General features: G+C 54.0%; 1 protein-coding gene across 1 annotated transcript in view; it reads left to right on the forward strand.

Annotated features, from left to right (window-relative positions):
- The window catches only part of LOC142908566 (TPR and ankyrin repeat-containing protein 1-like), a 42,938-nt gene that overhangs the window by 16,935 nt on the left and 7,717 nt on the right, over nucleotides 1–18,286 (forward strand). Inside the window, exons 7-17 of the mRNA XM_076059325.1 lie at nucleotides 1,660–1,795; nucleotides 2,459–5,091; nucleotides 7,085–7,331; nucleotides 8,027–8,226; nucleotides 9,447–9,584; nucleotides 9,849–10,010; nucleotides 12,724–12,886; nucleotides 14,176–14,264; nucleotides 15,008–15,111; nucleotides 16,233–16,362; nucleotides 17,247–17,314. Of these exons, the coding sequence (XP_075915440.1) occupies nucleotides 1,660–1,795; nucleotides 2,459–5,091; nucleotides 7,085–7,331; nucleotides 8,027–8,226; nucleotides 9,447–9,584; nucleotides 9,849–10,010; nucleotides 12,724–12,886; nucleotides 14,176–14,264; nucleotides 15,008–15,111; nucleotides 16,233–16,362; nucleotides 17,247–17,314 (4,070 nt within the window). The remainder of the gene's footprint in view (nucleotides 1–1,659; nucleotides 1,796–2,458; nucleotides 5,092–7,084; nucleotides 7,332–8,026; nucleotides 8,227–9,446; nucleotides 9,585–9,848; nucleotides 10,011–12,723; nucleotides 12,887–14,175; nucleotides 14,265–15,007; nucleotides 15,112–16,232; nucleotides 16,363–17,246; nucleotides 17,315–18,286) is intronic.

Genomic DNA, 18,286 nt, shown 5'->3' on the forward strand with positions numbered 1-18,286 from the left:
CTTCACACTCACAACTGATACCCCTGCCATTACCTCCCGTAGCCACCAGTCCCTTCACACTCACAACTGATACCCCTGTCATTACCTCCCGTAGCCACCAGTCCCTTCACACTCACAACTGATACCCCTGTCATTACCTCCTGTAGCCACCAGTCCCTTCACACTCACAACTGATACCCCTGTCATTACCTCCCGTAGCCACCAGTCCCTTCACACTCACAACTGATACCCCTGTCATTACCTCCTGTAGCCACCAGTCCCTTCACACTCATAACTGATACCCTTGTCATTACCTTCCGTGGCCACTAGTGCATTCGCACTGTAGGCTGACTCAACCTGTCGGTGATTGTTCATAAGGTCATGCAAAATAGTCAAAACCTTTTTTACCCTGAGCTGCATTGCCATGTAGTCGTATGTCCTCGTCAAAGTTAAGTTTAATACCATGATCAAGAATATTCATATGCGGTGGCTGTCATTATCAACGTTTCGACTCCAATCACCAGGATGTATTCTAAATTAATGTTCAGATACTGAGTGTGGCCAGTTCCCTGTCTTGGGCACAGTTCAAACAGCAGGGTATGGCCTCTCTGGTGATGCCTGTGCTCGAGGAAGGAGTTTCCCAGGTTCACGTGAACTTGTTATCATTCCAAGCCACCAAGCCTGTTCGATTTCCAACTACTGTGCTAATTTATTTTTTTCTGCATCTGTTTTTTTTAACTCTTGGAACTCAAAGATAACACACAAATGTCTACAAGGGACAGACAAGATCGCATTTTTTAAATTCTTTTTTGGAAAAGTCAAATATACAGCAGCCTCTAACGCGTGATTATTCTCTAATCGACGTTGTTCCCTCTCCCTGTCTCTCGGTGCATTCCAACGGATGTCTCGCCGTGATTTTTTGCGTAATTTCCAGCTTTTATTTTCCGGTGTTTTCCCAGCGGCTCTCTGCGTTTCTCATCCGTGTCTTATTAGGCGGTGATTGTGATCTAAGCAACCTGCCGGGTGGCTCAGTGGCAGAGCAAACGGCTCCCAGTTAGAGGGCTGTGAGTTCTAATCCTGGTTGGGAGTTCACTTCACCCATCATCATCATCACCCCTCAACCGTTTGATAACAAAGCAATCATCATCAGCTGTGAAAACCACAGCAAGAAAATTTGAAAAAAAAAATTCTTGCTGTGGTTTTCACACCTGATGATGATTGCTTCTTGTGTTGCAGTCGAAACGTCGTGAGAATTTTATTTCGATTTAAAGCTTTCGTGACTGCAATGATTCATCTTCTTTGGTTCTTTCGGTAAAGTCACGTATTTTATTGTTTCCCTTCTACGTGGTGGTGACTTTACCGAAAGAACCAAGAATATGAATCTCTCTCTGCAGTCACGAAAGCTTTAAATCAAAACTTTAAAATGAGCAACCACTTTGTGAGGATGTCAGCGGCAGTTGGCGTGTGGATCGACTCGCCCTCCCACCGTAGAAACGCAGAGTTTACACCGCTGGCTAGGGCCGTGAAACAGCAGATGAGCACCGCTTCAACTAATTTGGGGTAGGCAAATCACTTTTGACTTAACCTAAGCGAGAACGGTTTCAAGGGAGGAGACCCGTGGTGAACTGGCGTGTGGAGGGCCCTCCTGTGTACTTTTTGACCAGTGTCATCTTGCCACAGCTGCTGGCCCCGGGTCAAGAGAAGTGGATCGCCGTTATGGTCACGTGGCTCCTCAGCCACGGCGCGAAGCCCGCCTCCATCGGCGCCAACCCCTTGCACGCCGCGATGATCCTCATCCTTCACAAGGGCATTGATGGTAAGTAGCAAGAAGTGCGCGGTGATTCTTCGAGGTGCGCAAGTGGGAAACGCGTAAGAGTGTGTGTTAACCCAGGGGTGCTATTGTATTGCACGTATGTTTAATTAATTTTGCGCCGTTATGTGTGGTGGGTTCTGGAGACACTTTGGATAGGCAACTTCTTTATTACAGTACATAGTTCATAGTTAGTTCATAGTTCATTTATTTGGTATAGCCCTGTGAGCCATTCGGCTCTTGAATCGGGTGCAACCGCAACAAACAAAAAACATGAACAAGAAAACATCTTAAAGTGACTTTGTGTTGACTGTGCAAACAGAAAATTCAGGAACAAAAATATCAAAATATTCCTGAAATAGCACCGTACACCAACGCTGTGTGCAAAAATCCCAGTGGGATGCAAGTCAAATAACAACAACAACAACCACAAGACAACTAAGATTAAGGCCATCAGTCTAACTCCGCCACGTGGCGGTGAGCGGCCGTCTACGGGCAAACTGGCCGGCACGTCGGTTCGCCACCCGGGCCACGTCGCGGGCTCGGCGCCTGCTTAGCTCGCGAGAACCGACAGGGTCGGGAGGCGCGCCTCCGGGCGATTGGCGCAGAGAGCCGCATTTCTCTGGAGCTGCTTATCGCTTTGCGCCGTGTTTTTTTATCTGTCGCCAGACGAAGAGGGGCTGCGCGTCCTGAAGCTGCTCTTGGAGAAAGCCCCGAACGTCAACGCGAGGGACGCGGGCGGCAACTCCCTGCTGCACCTCGTCTTCTCTTCGCCGCCCTCGAAGCGCCACGACGAGATACTGCGCCTGCTCGCCGCGTGCCGCGTCGACGGCGCGTGCCACAACAAGGCGGGGAGGCGCGCGTTCTGGGGCGTCGGGCCGAAAGACCCCCGCGTGCGGACGTGGAACAGCCTCGCCCGCGAGCAGAAAGGCGGCGGCGGCGGCGGCGGCGGGAGCGGACGCGACGGCGGGAGACGCAGGCGCCCGCCGGAGCGCAGGAGGGCGGCCGGGCCCGAGGCGCTCGCCTCCGATCCCGTGGGCGAAACGGTCGAGGAGGCGGGGGAGGACGACGACGGCGACGACGGCGACGTGGAAAAAGTGGACGCCGCGAAGGAGGATGCGGTCAGTTTGGCCCGAGACGCCTTGGCCCGAGAAATCGAAGGGCTCATCGAGGAGTACGACCCCGCGGAGACGCGGGCGGCGAGATCCGCGGAGCCGGCGTCTCCCGCGCCGACGGCCGCCGAGCCGCCCCCGAGCGTCGCCGAACGCCAAGCCGGCGGCGGCGGCGGCGGCGGCCCTCCGGACGCGCCCGACGAAGCGGACGGTTTGTCCGACGGCGAAGACGCCCGCGACGAGGACGGTGTCGGGGACGGCGACGACGACGGTGACGACGGCACGGCGGGCCCTGACTTTGAATCGCTGACCTGGGAAATCGAGTGCACTCGCGACGCCCTCAGAACCCTCAACGACAAGAGCCTCCCGTGCGCCGCGAGGAGGAATATCGTGAGGGTGATTTACTCGCTGGGCAACGGTGACTGGCACCTTCACCGCATCAAGAAAGTGAAAGGCGTCGCCGAGTCCAGCGAGATCAGGCTGTTTGAGGCCAGGGTAGACAGGGCCGCCAGGCTGCTTTGGGAATTGGCGATCGACTTTTCGCCACGTTGCAGTGCCAAGCCCGAGAAAATCACCGGCTCCGAAGAGTCTGCTTCGGGAGGAGAGACGACTGGAGAAGTCTACAGCGAGATCATCCGCATTTGGGACATTGTCCTTGATCACAAGCAACTCGACCACAGAATAAAGAGGATCATTTCCTCCTGCGACCGTGGGACGTCCTGCTCGCTCCGCCGCAAGCTGAAGGGCATCGAGCGAGCATCGTTCCCCTCGCAGCAGAACGTGCGGCGGAGGTACCCGCTGCTCTTCGTCAAGGCGGGCGGCTCCGCCGGTGCCCGGCCCGTGTCGGCGGAAGCCCGGGATTACTTTCCTCCGGCGAGCACGACGGAGAACGAGTACAACATCGAGAAGTTCCACACCTTCGGCACGACCGTGGCGCTCAACGTCCTGCGCTGCCCCGAGCAGACGATCGAATACCCGTTCCGCGTGGGAGAGCTGGAGCACGCGGTCATCAACCTGAACCCCATGCCCTCGGAAGCCATCATCCTCGTTGGCCGCTCGGGCACCGGCAAGACCACGTGCCTGATGTACCGGCTGTGGAACACGTTCGACAGGTATTGGCAGACGACCGCGCTCCGGGGAGAGCCGTGGATCCCGAAGGCCGCGCTTCCGCCGCCTCCGTTGCCGGACGACGCGGGAGTCGGGGAGGACGTTGCGTTTGACTGCCCCGTGAAGAACGGCTGTGTGGGTGATACCGGCCGAAAGGGAACGCGCGAGCCGGAACGAGAAGCTTGCCTCCATGCTTCAGAGCTTTTCGACGTCGACCGAGGAAATGATTTCTTGGAACCTGCGGCCGAGCTCGGTGCCGCACGGCTCGCAAGTCACCAGCCCGAGGGAGGCGCCGCTCCAATTTGTGAACATCTTCATCAGCTGTTTGTCACCAAGAACCACGTGCTGTCTCGAGAGGCGCAAAGGAACTTTGTGGAACTGTCCAAATCTACCGCCGGCACCCGGCACTACTCGCCCGTTGACATCAGCGGCGTGTACAGGCTCCAGGACGTCAAAGACGAGAACTTTCCGCTCTTCTTGAACTCGCGACAACTCCTCCTGCTGCTCGACGCGTCGCTCGCGAACCCATTCTTTGCCAGGAACGGAGACGGGAGCTTAAAGGAAGCCGTCCGCGGGTGGTCCATGGACGACGACATTTTGGGCCTCGGCGACACAGAAGACGCGATGGAAGAGGATCCTGACGACGAGGAAGACCACCGGGCGGACATCGGCAAACTTCACGAATCCAAAAAAGAGGACCCCAGGAAGTTCGTGACGTACGAAGTGTTCACGAGCGACATCTGGCCCGCCATGGTGAAGGGGAAGAGCCCGTATAACCCTGCCACGGTGTGGATGGAGATCAAGTCTTTCGTAAAGGGCTCCGTGGAGGCCCTCCAGAGCCCCAACGGGGTCCTCGGTTTGGAGCACTACGAGGAGCTGGGCCGGAAGCGGGCGCCAAACTTCACCGGGGACCGTGGCGAGGTGCATCGGCTGTTCCGCGCCTACCAGCACGTCAAGTCCCAGAGGTGCTTCTTTGACGAGGAGGACCTGGTGTTCCACATCTACTCTCGCCTCTGCCGGCTCGAGGTCACGCCTTGGTCAATACATGAGCTCTACGGGGACGAGATCCAGGACTTCACGCAGGTGCAAAATCAACCGTGCCGGTGCACGCGTTAAGTCGTCGGAATCGGAACGTTTATTTGCATTGGAGGAATCCGATGAGCTATGAAGCTAAATTTTGATTTAAAGCTTTCGTGACTGCAGGGATTCATATTCTTGGTTCTTTCGATAAAGTCACCACGTTGAAGGGAAACGATAAAATAATAAAAATAAAACCATCACAACGTTTCGACTGCAACACAAGCAATCATCATCAGGTGTGAAAACCACAGCAAGAAAATTTGAAAAAAGTGGCGTTTTTTTCTTAACGTCAGCACCACGCAGAGCGATTTGACAAGTTTGTTCAGATGGACGAGTCCATCTATGTTTGGAAAAGAGGAGGGGGGAGACGAAAATAATGGATGCGGTCTGAAAGCCACCGTAAGCGTGAACAATCAATTAAGACCCGAAATGAAAGGACTTTACCGAAAGAACCAAGAATATGAACTATAAAGCTCTTTTTTTTACAGATCTCCAGATCTCAGGGCACATTTGGAGATGTGTTCCTGATTTTTGGATGCATCTGAAAAATTATGAAAATTGGTACCTAGATAAGAATTTCGGACGAGATCAGAATTTACATCATTAGACCTCCTTTGCCAGTACCAAAATAAAATAATAGGGTTTTCCCCTTTTTTTTCTGGCAACAAAACTGAAACCTTTTTACAAGGATTAATGTTACTGCATTAACCACAATACCTGCAGTCAAAATGCAAACAAAAAACACACACTATGATAATATATGTGGCATTGTCCTTGAAACTGATTGGTCCACACCAAGGGACGAGCTTGATGATTCGCTACTGCCTTAGTGCTGCGTGGTTAGCGAATCATCAAATAACACGTTATTTAAATGCGTGCCTACAAAGAGCAGCGTACTTCAATAGGGATTGCCATTGGTAGGGCTATTTTAATAAACAATGAATAATAAAGAGGAAGGACAAGTTCAAAGGCCTCGCATAATGCACATGCATAATGTACGTTGCCTCAGTAATCCCCCCCCCCCCCCCCGTCAATTGTGCAAGAGCCCAGCTGCGTGGTCAACACATCTATGCCTCTATATAAGGAACGGAACAGTAAGACTTTTCCACATATCTGGCTGTTGCCTGATGAAGCTAATTGTAATTACTGGCGAAACGTCACGGTACTCAGACTGTAAATGTTGTGGCTTGGCTCTCCAACGCACAACCGGTGTGCTGTACTAGTACACAACACTATACACTACACTACTATACACTACACTATACACTACACTATACACTACTATACACTACACTATACACTACATTATACACTACACTACTATACATGACACTACACACTAGTGCTGTACTAGTGATGAATTGGCCACGTTCTGTTTACGTGACAATCCTTACTAGTTGGCTGTTTTGACGACACATTTATATATTTACGCGATTTAACCCAAAAACCTCTATTACGGATGATATTGGTTGCGAAAGCCTACGTGACGTGTTAAACTGCATTGCGCACGTGTGGATTCTTGTATTTCACCACGGTGACCCACAGAGCATTAACCGGGTCCATAACTAAATAGCAAGGTTAGGGAGGTGTACAGCACGCCATTGGTGAAAATAACCAGGAGCGACGGGCCAAAGTGTGAAGCAACACTTGGGAATCAAAAAGAGCAGAACAAACGTCTCCCACAAAATAAAAACGCTGAGATAGACCCTGGGCCGGGACATCCGGCTAGGACGTCGGGGGACTGACGGGCGAGACTAACGGCGGAGTAGAGGTTCCAAGGAAGGAGAAAGCGGTGTAGACAGACGACGCGATTCGGAGAAGCGACGGCGAAGAGCCGCCGACACCGCCGGGAGGCGTTTGCCCAGCAGCGGGAGGACGTTGACGGTGGAGAGACGACGGCAAAGTAGGTGCCGACTGACCGAGCGCCGTCACCTGCGACCGCCGCCCCCCCTTTGCCCCCTCCACCCACCACCACTCCACCGTGTCCCGTGCGCAGGCCGAGCTGGCGTTGCTCATGCGCTGCTGCGCCGACCCCAACGCCATGTTCCTCACGGGGGACACGGCCCAGAGCATCGTGCGCGGCGTGGCGTTCCGTTTCAGCGAGCTGCGTTCGCTCTTCCACTTCGCCAGCCTCCCGCCAAGCGGCGGCGGCGGCGGCGGCGGCGCGGCGCGTCGCTCGCGCATCGACGTGCGCAAGCCCAAGCGTCTGTACGAGCTCTGCCAGAACTACCGCTCGCACTCGGGTGAGCGCCTGCGAACACGTGCAGGCCTGCGCCTGGGCGGGGGGGGGGGGGGGCAGGCGGGTGGCACGCCGAGCCGCCGTCGCTGCCACCGAGGTCCGGGTCTGCGGATGTCCCCGGCGCGAGGTACGCGCCCTTGCGTTGGGGGGGGCGTCCGCCCGTGTTCGGTGACTCTCCTTGGCTCCGTGTGGCAGAGTCGGCTTGAGCGAGCTGGTTGGACTCGGGCTCTGAACCGGCATCTAATGAATCCGCTGTGGTTATTGGGGAAGGGCCCTTTTTTGCCGTACACCGCCGCCCTTCCGTGAATGCAGCCGGGAGCAAAACTAGTCGGGCTCATTGAACGGTGAAGCCTGCAGCAGATAGTTTAACATGGAGGCTTTTCGCAACCATTATTAGATTGCGTAAATGTGAAAATGCGTCATTAAACCCACCACCACCCAACACAGCAAATTGGTAAGGTTTGTCACGTAATCAAAACGTGCCAATTAGTTACTGCTGCTGAGTATCGCCGGTTCTCGTAATGCTATTAAAAACGCGACAACCTCGGCGCAAAGTCAAGCCGCGCCTTCTTCTCAGGTCGGGACCACGAGTTTAAACACTTGGTCCGTTAACACGCGGCCTCCGCACGATCCCCCCCCACCACGTAACCACCGCCGGTCCTTCCTCTCCCACGTGCCCCCCGCGTCCCTTCGCGCCAGGCATCCTGGCGTTCGCCTCCAGCGTCGTGGACCTGCTCCAGCACTTCTTCCCCGAGTCGCTGGACTGGCTGCCACGGGACCAGGGGCTGTTCGCGGGGCCGCTGCCCGTCCTGCTCGACTCGTGCAGCTCCGAGGACCTGGCCATCCTGCTGCGAGGCCACCAGCGCCGCGCCCAGCCCATAGAGTTCGGGGCGCACCAGGTTTGTTTGCCATTGGGCGGCGGAGGTCGGCTTTGTTTTTTTTGTCATCTGTAATCCGTGTACAACCTGGTGGAAACCGGTATGAAACCGGTATAAAGCGGTCTGAACCGGTTTTCGGCACGTGTAGATATCTGCAGCAGTAAACGTAACCTTTTAAACTCGGGAACGAAGGGAGCTGCCTGCCGCGGTGGGTGTCATAGGCAGCACGCTGGACTTGCAATCCAGCGGTCGTTGATTCCGGGGCACAGCAGCTGCAACAATGGAGCAGGTTTTTCAAATCCCTCCCCTCCCCCACTATCCACTCTGCAATACACACGGGCGCACCGCAGTCGACTGGCAGGTTACGCGTGGTGGGATCAAGTGAGGGTACGCCTCCTCCTTCCAAGACGTTAGCTTAGGAGACAATGCCAGATACCCTCTATTGGAAGCCCTTCTTCCGGAAGTGGCATGAGCAATAAATCAATTGCAGGGCTTGCCCCTCTATCTCTTTTCGACCCAGTAACTAGGACAAATGTAACCGAGGGGTGATCTAGGCCGCCGTGAGGTTTGTACGTCCGCGTGTGCGCCAATCGGTGCATTCGTTACTTAAAAGTTCCACTGGAATCGGTTGCCGTTTCCTAGACTTTCATAACCGGTAATCGTTGCTCAAGCCGGTTATCGGATCAGTTACCAGTTAGCAACAGCGGTTTGTACGTGTCTTAGCTTTCCACTCGCGTACGAAGCGCATGGCACCCTCGTTTGAGAAATGGGCCCGAACGATTTGTTACCGAGATACCTCTGGATGTAACGTACGTTGAACTTCTTTCGCCTCCGTACGTAACCAACCGTGCTAGTGTTCAGATGTAGCCTCGCAGTTCCAAGCCGAGCCCGTACTCGAGCGTAAGGAGTGCTCGGTGCAGGTTAGGGCTCGTCTACACGTAGCGCATTGTTATCGCCTGCTTGTGAGTGTGCACGTATGCCCCCTTACACGCGAGTCATTACACAGGTAAACACGCATGGTGTAGTGGATATCAGCCGGAAACCTGGGTTCCATTACTGGTCGATTCAGCCTTAAAGGACCATCTTGTGCGGCATGTAAACTTCAGCGCTTGGGAAACAAAGGCGGCCGGGCGTGGTGCTGGCCACCACCACCACCCCCCTCGTGCTCAGCAGAGCCACTCGCCCCAATAGTCTTGCGTGGTGCCGCTACAGGGGGTACCTTTGCCTCTTGCGCGCGACAGGTGATCCTGGTTTGTAATGAGAAAGCCAAGGAGCAGCTCCCAGAGGAGCTGAGCCTGGGCCTGGTGCTCACCGTCTACGAGGCCAAGGGGCTGGAGTTTGACGACGTTCTCCTCTACAACTTCTTCTCCGACTCGGAGGCGAGCTTCCCCCCCCCCCCACGGCCTCCGCTTGGTGCCCGTTGCACGTGTCCCCGATATTGCCACCTTTCCCTCCTTGTCAGGGGACTCCTCGGTGCGGCCATCATGCCCTGGCGGCACGTCTTCGCCCTCCTTCTGGTCACGCCGGCTCAACTCTTTCCGCTCGTCTCGTTCTCTCGCTCGTGCGTCTGGCGTGCGCGCGTCCCCGCCGACCCTCCTCGCTCCGGTCGCGTTCTTTACGCCCGCGGGGGGGGCCGTGCGCAGGCAACCAAGGAGTGGCGGGTGGTGAACTCGTACGAGGCGCCTGCCCGCAGCGACGACGCCGGCACCGTGCCCTCGCCGCGGCCGCTGGAGGAGACGTTGCTGGAGGAGGAGGTGCTGCTGCCCGGCTCCCGCCCTCTCAACTTTGACCCCATTGCCCACAAGGTCGGCTCCTCGCTAACGGTCGCTCGCTTGTCTGGCCAGCTATCGCTGCACAACACAAAGCAAGCGGACGATACCTCTCCTTCGTTGATATTTTAAAGATGTTTTTTTTACATAATTAAAAATAAGAAAAGGTTTTAACCCTTTCTGGGAAATTAAACAGGAGGTTTAAAAATAGAAACATTTTGCAAGGCATCAAGTCTGCATTAACCACCACACACAGTACTTGTGGCAAATCATGCCAGGCAAGGCCCACTGAGCTACACAGCTCTTTTTCAGAAGTGGCCTGGCCACAAATCATAGCTCAGTGAATTAACTTATGATGTGGATTTCATTTTTCCTCAGCCAAATACTCCAAATGCATGTTTCTAAATGTGGAAACGGAGAGAAATCCACGTGCCCACGGGGGAGAAACAGGCAAACTCCAAATACACAGGTGCCAGGCTTGGGGATGGAACCAGTGACCTTCTCTGTACCACGCGAGATAGTTAACATCTCGCCACTGTGGCACCCGCACATCCCTGTCCTCCACGTGAAAGCACTTCTCACATTCCTCGTCACGCAACGCTTCTCAGATCGCGCATTCCCAGAGTACCTTGCGGTAGACAGGAAGTTTTTAAAAGCGACTTTATTTTTCACACGGCGGCAACAGATCTGGTTGAACGGGACGCGTCGTCCGGTTATTGACGTCGTTGCCGCCGCACACAAAGCCGGCTCCACCGACACCGCTGACCGTGCCGAGCGCTCGCCCCCCCACAGGGCCTCTCCACCTGACGTTCACAAACCCGAGTCGACTTCGGAGCAGCGCTTGAACCCCGTGCGCACATTCGGCCGTCTCGTCACTCCGCTGCTGGATGAGGGCCTCCCCATTGGCCAGGCGGGCTGTGGTGGGGGGGGGGGGGGGGTGATTTGACCATACTTCACCACGCCGGTCAACGTCGGTTGACGAAGTCGGGGAGCTTAGACGTGTGAGCATGGAAGCGCAGTATAACAATTTGATGTTGCTACACCTCTCCCACTGCTGCTCATCACGGAGCTCTGCGGCCTCCAGCACGTGTTATGCATGGCGGTCACGCGTGGAAGCACTAGCCAGGCCCAAATACCAGCTTAGCTTCTTAGAACTGATGAGCATATTGAGCAAATATTCCAGGCGATTACTCAGTTGGTGATTACACGTGGCAGTAATCATCGCCCGCGACTGGCAGACTCATGCCTGTTGGCGGGTCAAGTGCCGAGTCACCTTGTGAATTGGCGCTTGACCTCATCTGAGATTAGATGTAAGATTTTTTATTTAAAGCTTTCGTGACTGCAGGGATTCATATTCTTGGTTCTTTCGGTAAAGTCACCACGTAGAAGGGAAACAATAAAAAAAATAAAACAATAAATTTCTCACGACGTTTCGACTGCAACACAAGCAATCACCATCAGGTGTGAAAACCACAGCAAGAAAATTTGAAACAAGTGGCGGTTATTTTTAACGTTAGCACCACTTTTTTTCAAATTTTCTCGCTGTGGTTTTCACACCTGATGATGATTGCTTGTGCTGCAGTCGAAACGTCATGAGAATTTTATTTTAATTATTTTTTTATAATTTTATTGTTTCCCTTCTACGTGGTGGTGACTTTACCGAAAGAACCAAGAATATAGATAGATGTAAGGTGTACAGCACTCTGGGACGTCCCAGCGTACAGGAGGGAGGTGGCACTCTGTCAAACGCAAACCGTTGCCGTCATCGACATTGTTCGATGAAAAGGCATTTGAAGAATCCCCCGGGGTGAAAATTGGCGCGGGGTTTCATTTTTTTGTACCCTCGTGAAAATTGGCAAGCTGGAACGGTTTGTGTCAAAACCATCGCTGATCTCGTCACCGAGCGCAAACCATCGCCGCAAACTCCGCCCCACCCTTGCAGCGGCCTTTGGCTGGCCCGTTGAACAAAGACGGCCGCCGCATCGCGCGCCTTCAGGGTGCGCTTCCACAGCTCTCTGAAACGCCCCTCCTTCTTCAGGACCGCTTCTCGCATTGTTTAGTTTCGTTGTTCTTCATCCCATGCGCCTCCTACGAAGGTCGGTTGGCTACGTACGGCGTGAAAGACGTTCGACGCTACGCGCCGGGCGCCTCCGCACACTCGGCGCGTCTCTCGCACACACACACAGACACACACACACAGACACACAGACACACACACACACACAGACACACAAACACAGACACACACACACACAGACACACAGACACACACACAGACACACACACACAGACACACACACACAGACACACACACACAGACACACACAGACAGACACAGACACGCACAGACACACACACACAGACACACACACAGACACACACACACACAGACACACACACACAGACACACAGACACACACATACAGACACACACAGACACACACACACACAGACACACACACACACACAGACACACACAGACACACAGACACACACACACAGACACACACACACAGACACACAGACACACACACACAGACACACAGACACACACAGACACACGCACAGACACACACACAGACACACACACACACAGACACACACACACAGACACGCACACACACACACACACGCTGCGGAGGGCGGCGGCTACACCGAGCGGCAGGGTTTCCACTTGCCAAGGGGGTTTTACCGAGGTCACGCGGCGACGCCGGCGCGCCGGCTCACCGCGCCGTATCCATTCCCCCAGGTGCTTGTCGGCGAGCTCAAGCGCCTGTACACGGCGGTGACGCGCGCCCGGGTCAACCTGTGGGTGTTCGATGACCACGAGGAGAAGCGCACGCCCATGTTCCGCTACCTCGTCGGGAGGAACCTCGTCACGCTCGTCCGTGCCACCCCGGGCGAAGAGGAGGGTGGGTGGCGGAGTCGCGTCGCCGCTTCGGCGATAACGCTCCGCCGGCTCCCGAGCCGATCGGTCGTCCAACTTGCGCTCGCACGATCCTGCTTGTCCCAAGAGCCTCCATTCAGCCACTGACTAGCACTCGTCTCACTCCACGGCACTCTCCATTCTCCTGCCTCTCCCCTCTCATCTCACCATACTCACCTCCATGTCCTCTCCTGCCTCTCCCCTCTCATCTCACTCACCTCCAGGCACTCTCCTGCCTCTCCCCTCTCATCTCACCATACTCACCTCCATGTCCTCTCCTGCCTCTCCCCTCTCATCTCACCATAATTATCTCCATGTCCTCTCCTGCCTCTCCCCTCTCATCTCACCATACTCACCTCCATGTCCTCTCCTGCCTCTCCCCTCTCATCTCACCATAATCATCTCCATGTCCTCTCCTGCCTCTCCCCTCTCATCTCACCATACTCACCTCCATGTCCTCTCCTGCCTCTCCCTCTCATCTCACCATAATCATCTCCATGTCCTCTCCTGCCTCTCCCCTCTCATCTCACCATACTCACCTCCATGTCCTCTCCTGCCTCTCCCCTCTCATCTCACCATACTCACCTCCATGTCCTCTCCTGCCTCTCATCTTACCATACTCACCTCCATGTCCTCTCCTGCCTCTCCCCTCTCATCTCACCATACTCACCTCCATGTCCTCTCCTGCCTCTCCCCTCTCATCTCACCATACTCACCTCCATGTCCTCTCCTGCCTCTCCCCTCTCATCTCACTCACCTCCAGGCACTCTCCTGCCTCTCCCCTCTCATCTCACCATACTCACCTCCATGTCCTCTCCTGCCTCTCCCCTCTCATCTCACCATAATCATCTCCATGTCCTCTCCTGCCTCTCCCCTCTCATCTCACCATACTCACCTCCATGTCCTCTCCTGCCTCTCCCTCTCATCTCACCATACTCACCTCCATGTCCTCTCCTGCCTCTCCCTCTCATCTCACCATACTCACCTCTATGTCCTCTCCTGCCTCTCCCTCTCATCTCACCATACTCACCTCCATGTCCTCTCCTGACTCTCCCCTCTCATCTCACCATACTCACCTCCATGCATTCTCCTCCCTCTCATCTCACTATACTCACCTCCATGTCCTCTCCCGCCTCTCCCCTCTCATCTCACCCCACCACCCTCCACGCTCTCTCCTGCCTCTCTCCTCTCATTGTAAGATTTAGCTCGCTTAACAGCACTTTCCCCAACAGTCTGTTAAGGCTATACGGGAGACCTTTGTCTTATGCCCTGCAGGCCTGGATGATGGTGTCTTTGTGCGCTCTTCCACGCCGGAGGAGTGGAACGCTCAGGGAGATTTCTTTTTCAAGCATCGTCGCTGGAAGGTGAGTGCCGAGACAGCTCAGTCTGGACACCTGGGCCTCAGCGTGGCAGTCCAGCCGTCGCTTGCCAGTGCTTGTTATTGAATTCACGGTTACCAATTTCACTAAACTGAGCTTTTTTATTTGACCAGGCAAGGCCCACTGAGTTGTAGAGCTCTTTTTTGGAAGCAACCTGGCCACAAATCAAAGCTCAATGCGCTGGCTAATCTAGCAGCCAAATCCTGTTAACGCACATTGATCAACGTGGAGGGAAAAATCGGAGTGCCTCCATGCGTCCACGAAGAGAGAGAGATAGAGGGAGGGAGACATGCAAACTCCAGGCATCAGGGTCGCGATTGAACCCACAACCTCCTGTATCCCAGGCGAGGTATTTAACATCTTGTAACCCAAGGCCTTTGGCAGAGGTGGCCCACTCAGAACATAGCAGAGCTAAAACATTTCCACGGCGACCCTTTTGCCAGTTTTGAGATGATAAAAAAAAAGGTTTTACCCTTGCTGGCATTATACCGGAGGCGTTCATATTTTGCAACGCAAAATAAGACGCGAGGAATCGCACGCACACACACACGCACACGTGTGATGACGCAGGCAAACAAACAGAAGCGCTTGCTTCCACGCAAGGAAGTTTCCTCCAGGATAAGGAAACGGCGGCGCGATGGCAACCGGCCTCTCGTGCGCCGTGCCGGAGCTTCGTAGCGCGCTCGCAACCAGCGCTCGCCCCGACAGATCTTTGTCTTTGTGTCCAGGTGGCAGCCAAGTGCTACCACAAGGGTGGGGTTGCGGCGAAGGAGAAGCTGGCGCTGGCTCACGACGCGGCGCTGCGCGTGCAGAGCAACGGATGGAGCCCCGGGTACGGCCGCACCTGCGCCGCTCCCTCGCGGAGGGCCGGGCGGGGGGTCGGCGCTCGGTAGTGAGGAAGCCGGCGTCGGCGGCGCCTGGGGGGGAAGAGCGCCCGGGAAAGCCGGTTCCGTGCCACCCGCGAGTCGGTTCCACGCTTCCCAATCCTCCGCATCGCCGGCGGCAGTGATGTGGATCGGAAGTCGTTAGGACGCTGACCGAGAATGTTTTTTGTTACGAAAGGCGCAAAGAAGTGTGCAGAGGTGCATGGGGGTGGGGGGTGGGGGGGGGGGGGGGGGAATTACACTGAGAGACTAAAAGGTAAAACGCATGGATCAGAGAAGAGACAGAAATCAGAGACGTCAAGTTGACCGGAAAAGAGTAAATTGTCCCGGGTAGAACGCAACGCCGGTGAAGGGCGACCGCCGTGGGAGACGGAGCCACGATTACCGGCTTTTTGTGCTAGAAGCTGATTTAATTGCTGAATTGTTAGACAATGAGGAATGGCGGCGGCTCGGGGAGGCCTTCATTTAACGGTTGATAGAACACAGCCGGCGATGATATTTAGTTTTGTTTAAACAATGGGATGCACATTAACACTGTAACTCTAACTCGCGAGCCTTTGTCACTGCCCATGACTTTAAAGCAGGGCGTGGGCAAATTTTTTGACTCGCGGGCCACGATGGTTTCTAAAATTTGACAGAGGGGCCGGGCCAGGAACAGATGGATGGAGTGTTTGTGTGAACTGAATAAAAATTACGTGTTAAAAATCATTACGTGAAATGATTTGGCCTTTAACAGGTAGCAAAGCATTTATTTGCAAGGCAGTTTAACAAATTGCACGAACATAGGGCCTATACACCACACTCCCGGTCAAAGTGCGCCATCTAATGGGGAAACTGGGGGCATTACAGGAGAAAGGTAAAATTTAATTTAATAATAATATTTGGACAAGTTCGGCGGGCCGGATTAAAAAGCCCAACGGGCCGTATAGGGCCCGGGGGCCGTACTTTTCCCACATCTGCTTTAAAGGATACCGAGCCAGGCTTGAGCACCACAGAACGTCGCCGCTTCTCGGTATGCAACGACGCTCCCCCTCTGCTGCTGTTGCTGCTGCCCGCGTGTTGCGAGCAGCAAGGCCCAGGACTACCTTGCCCTGGCCAAAACGTACCTCGAGTGTGGCCTGCCCCACATGGCGCTCAAGTGCCTGCAGAACGCAAAGAGCTACCCCCTCTGCGGCAGGCTGTGCGAGCGTCTCGGCAAGGTGAGCCTCCGGCATCATCACCACCACCACCCCCCCCCCCCCCTTACCATCTTTCATCCCACGCCTGTAAACGTTATTCATCATATTCTTGGTTCTTTTGGTAAAGTCACCACGTAGAAGGGAAACAATAAATGATAAAAATATAAAACAATAAAATTCTCACGACGTTTCGACTGCAACGCAAGCAATCGTCATCAGGTGTGAAAACCACAGCAAGAAAATTTGGAAAAAAATTATTGCTGTGGTTTTCACACCTGATGATGATTGCTTGTGTTGCAGTCGAAACGTCGTGAGAATTTTATTGTTTTATATTTTTACTATTTTATTTTTTCCCTTCTACGTGGTGACTTTACCGAAAGAACCAAGAATATGAATCCCTGCAGTCATGAAAGCTTTAAATCAAAAGTTATTCATCATCTTAAGTACGTCGCCCGTTATTATAAGCCACGACATTGGATCCTGCCCCATTATTGATATCGCGACAATTGCCAAGCGACGCAGGAGGCACGTCCTGAAGGACGGCGTGGCTTTGTGTCACGTGCTCACCGAGTGTTGCCTATCCCGAGCTGCCTGGCACGAGCTGGAGCCTCGTTAATGATACAGGGCTAGGGGCCAAGTGGCCGGGTGGCTCAAAGAGTTCCCAAACGCTGCGATGGCCACCCCTGAGAAGAACCGGATTCGAATCCGGGCTGCAGCCACCTGTGAATAATGCGGGTTCTCAAGTGTTAGCGAGCCGATGGGTCGCCCAGTGACCGAACGATGACGTCGCGATGCGAGGACAGCAGCAGCAGCAGCAGCGCTGTCGGACTGCCTCGTGTTGACCCGGCGTTGACCTCGTGTTGATCTCGTGTTGACCTCGCGTGCTGCACGTGGTGTGCGAGTAGGTGCGAGAGGCAGTCGGGTGGTACATGAAGAGCTCGTGCTACGACGAGGCCGCGAGGCTCATTGAACGGTTTGTACTCCGCCCGTGCCCCGGGTTGCATTTCAATCGCGCGACTTTCATCCGCTCAACCAGGTTGCCCTCTTCGCATGTTAAAGTCGTACGACAACCCACCGTCGTCGTCGTCCTCGTGTGTCGCTGCGCGATCTGGTACGCTTCGATTTTGGCGCTGCATCAGTTGTTGTAACGGTTAGACAGTTCGTGAAGTTTCTGAGAGATTGTTTGGCGTGTTTTTACAGCTGGATGATTGAGAAACCACGGTTTGCGCATTATCGCCAAACAATCAGCGTCGTTATTTTTCACTCTTCTCTAAAAACTCACGAATGGCCCCTTGCTTACCCTCAACTCCCCTTCCCCATCCATTCCCCATCTTTTACACGATCTCTCTTCCCAACTTCCCTACCCATTCATCACACTCATTCATCATCAACTACTGATTGTCACTTTCATCATCGTTTATTGCACTCATCATATTCACGGGCTACTCATCGCACCGTTCGATTTCCAACACGTAGGCTTTCACGACCAATATCGTTCATAATACAGGGGTTTTTTGGGGTTAAATCGCGTAAATATAAATGTGTCGTTAAACAGAACACGCCAATTCGTTACTAGTACAGCACACCGGTGGTGTGTTGGAGAGTAAATCCACATTTACAATCCAAATTACGTTTCGCCATTAATTACAACTAGCATCATCAGGCGAAACAGCAGGATTTTTCCATAAATCTGGCTGAATGTTGTTTTGGATTTACTCTCCCAACACACCGGTGTGCTGTACTAGTAACCAATTGCCACGTTCCGTTCACGTGCCAAACATTACCAATTGGCTGTGTCAGGTGGTGGCCGGCTTAACGTGGACACGTTTATAATTAAGCGACCTAACCCAAAAAAACACTTGTATGTATCATTGCCAATTCTCCATTGGGCACCTTAGCGAAGGGGCTGTATGGAATCAAAACGTGATCGGCCATACGTTTAAAA

Source organism: Petromyzon marinus, unplaced genomic scaffold (assembly GCF_048934315.1).
Source record: "Petromyzon marinus isolate PM22_M1 ecotype Great Lakes invasive population unplaced genomic scaffold, UKy_Petmar_22M1.pri1.0 PM_G_Scaffold_1, whole genome shotgun sequence".
NCBI lineage: Eukaryota > Metazoa > Chordata > Hyperoartia > Petromyzontiformes > Petromyzontidae > Petromyzon > Petromyzon marinus.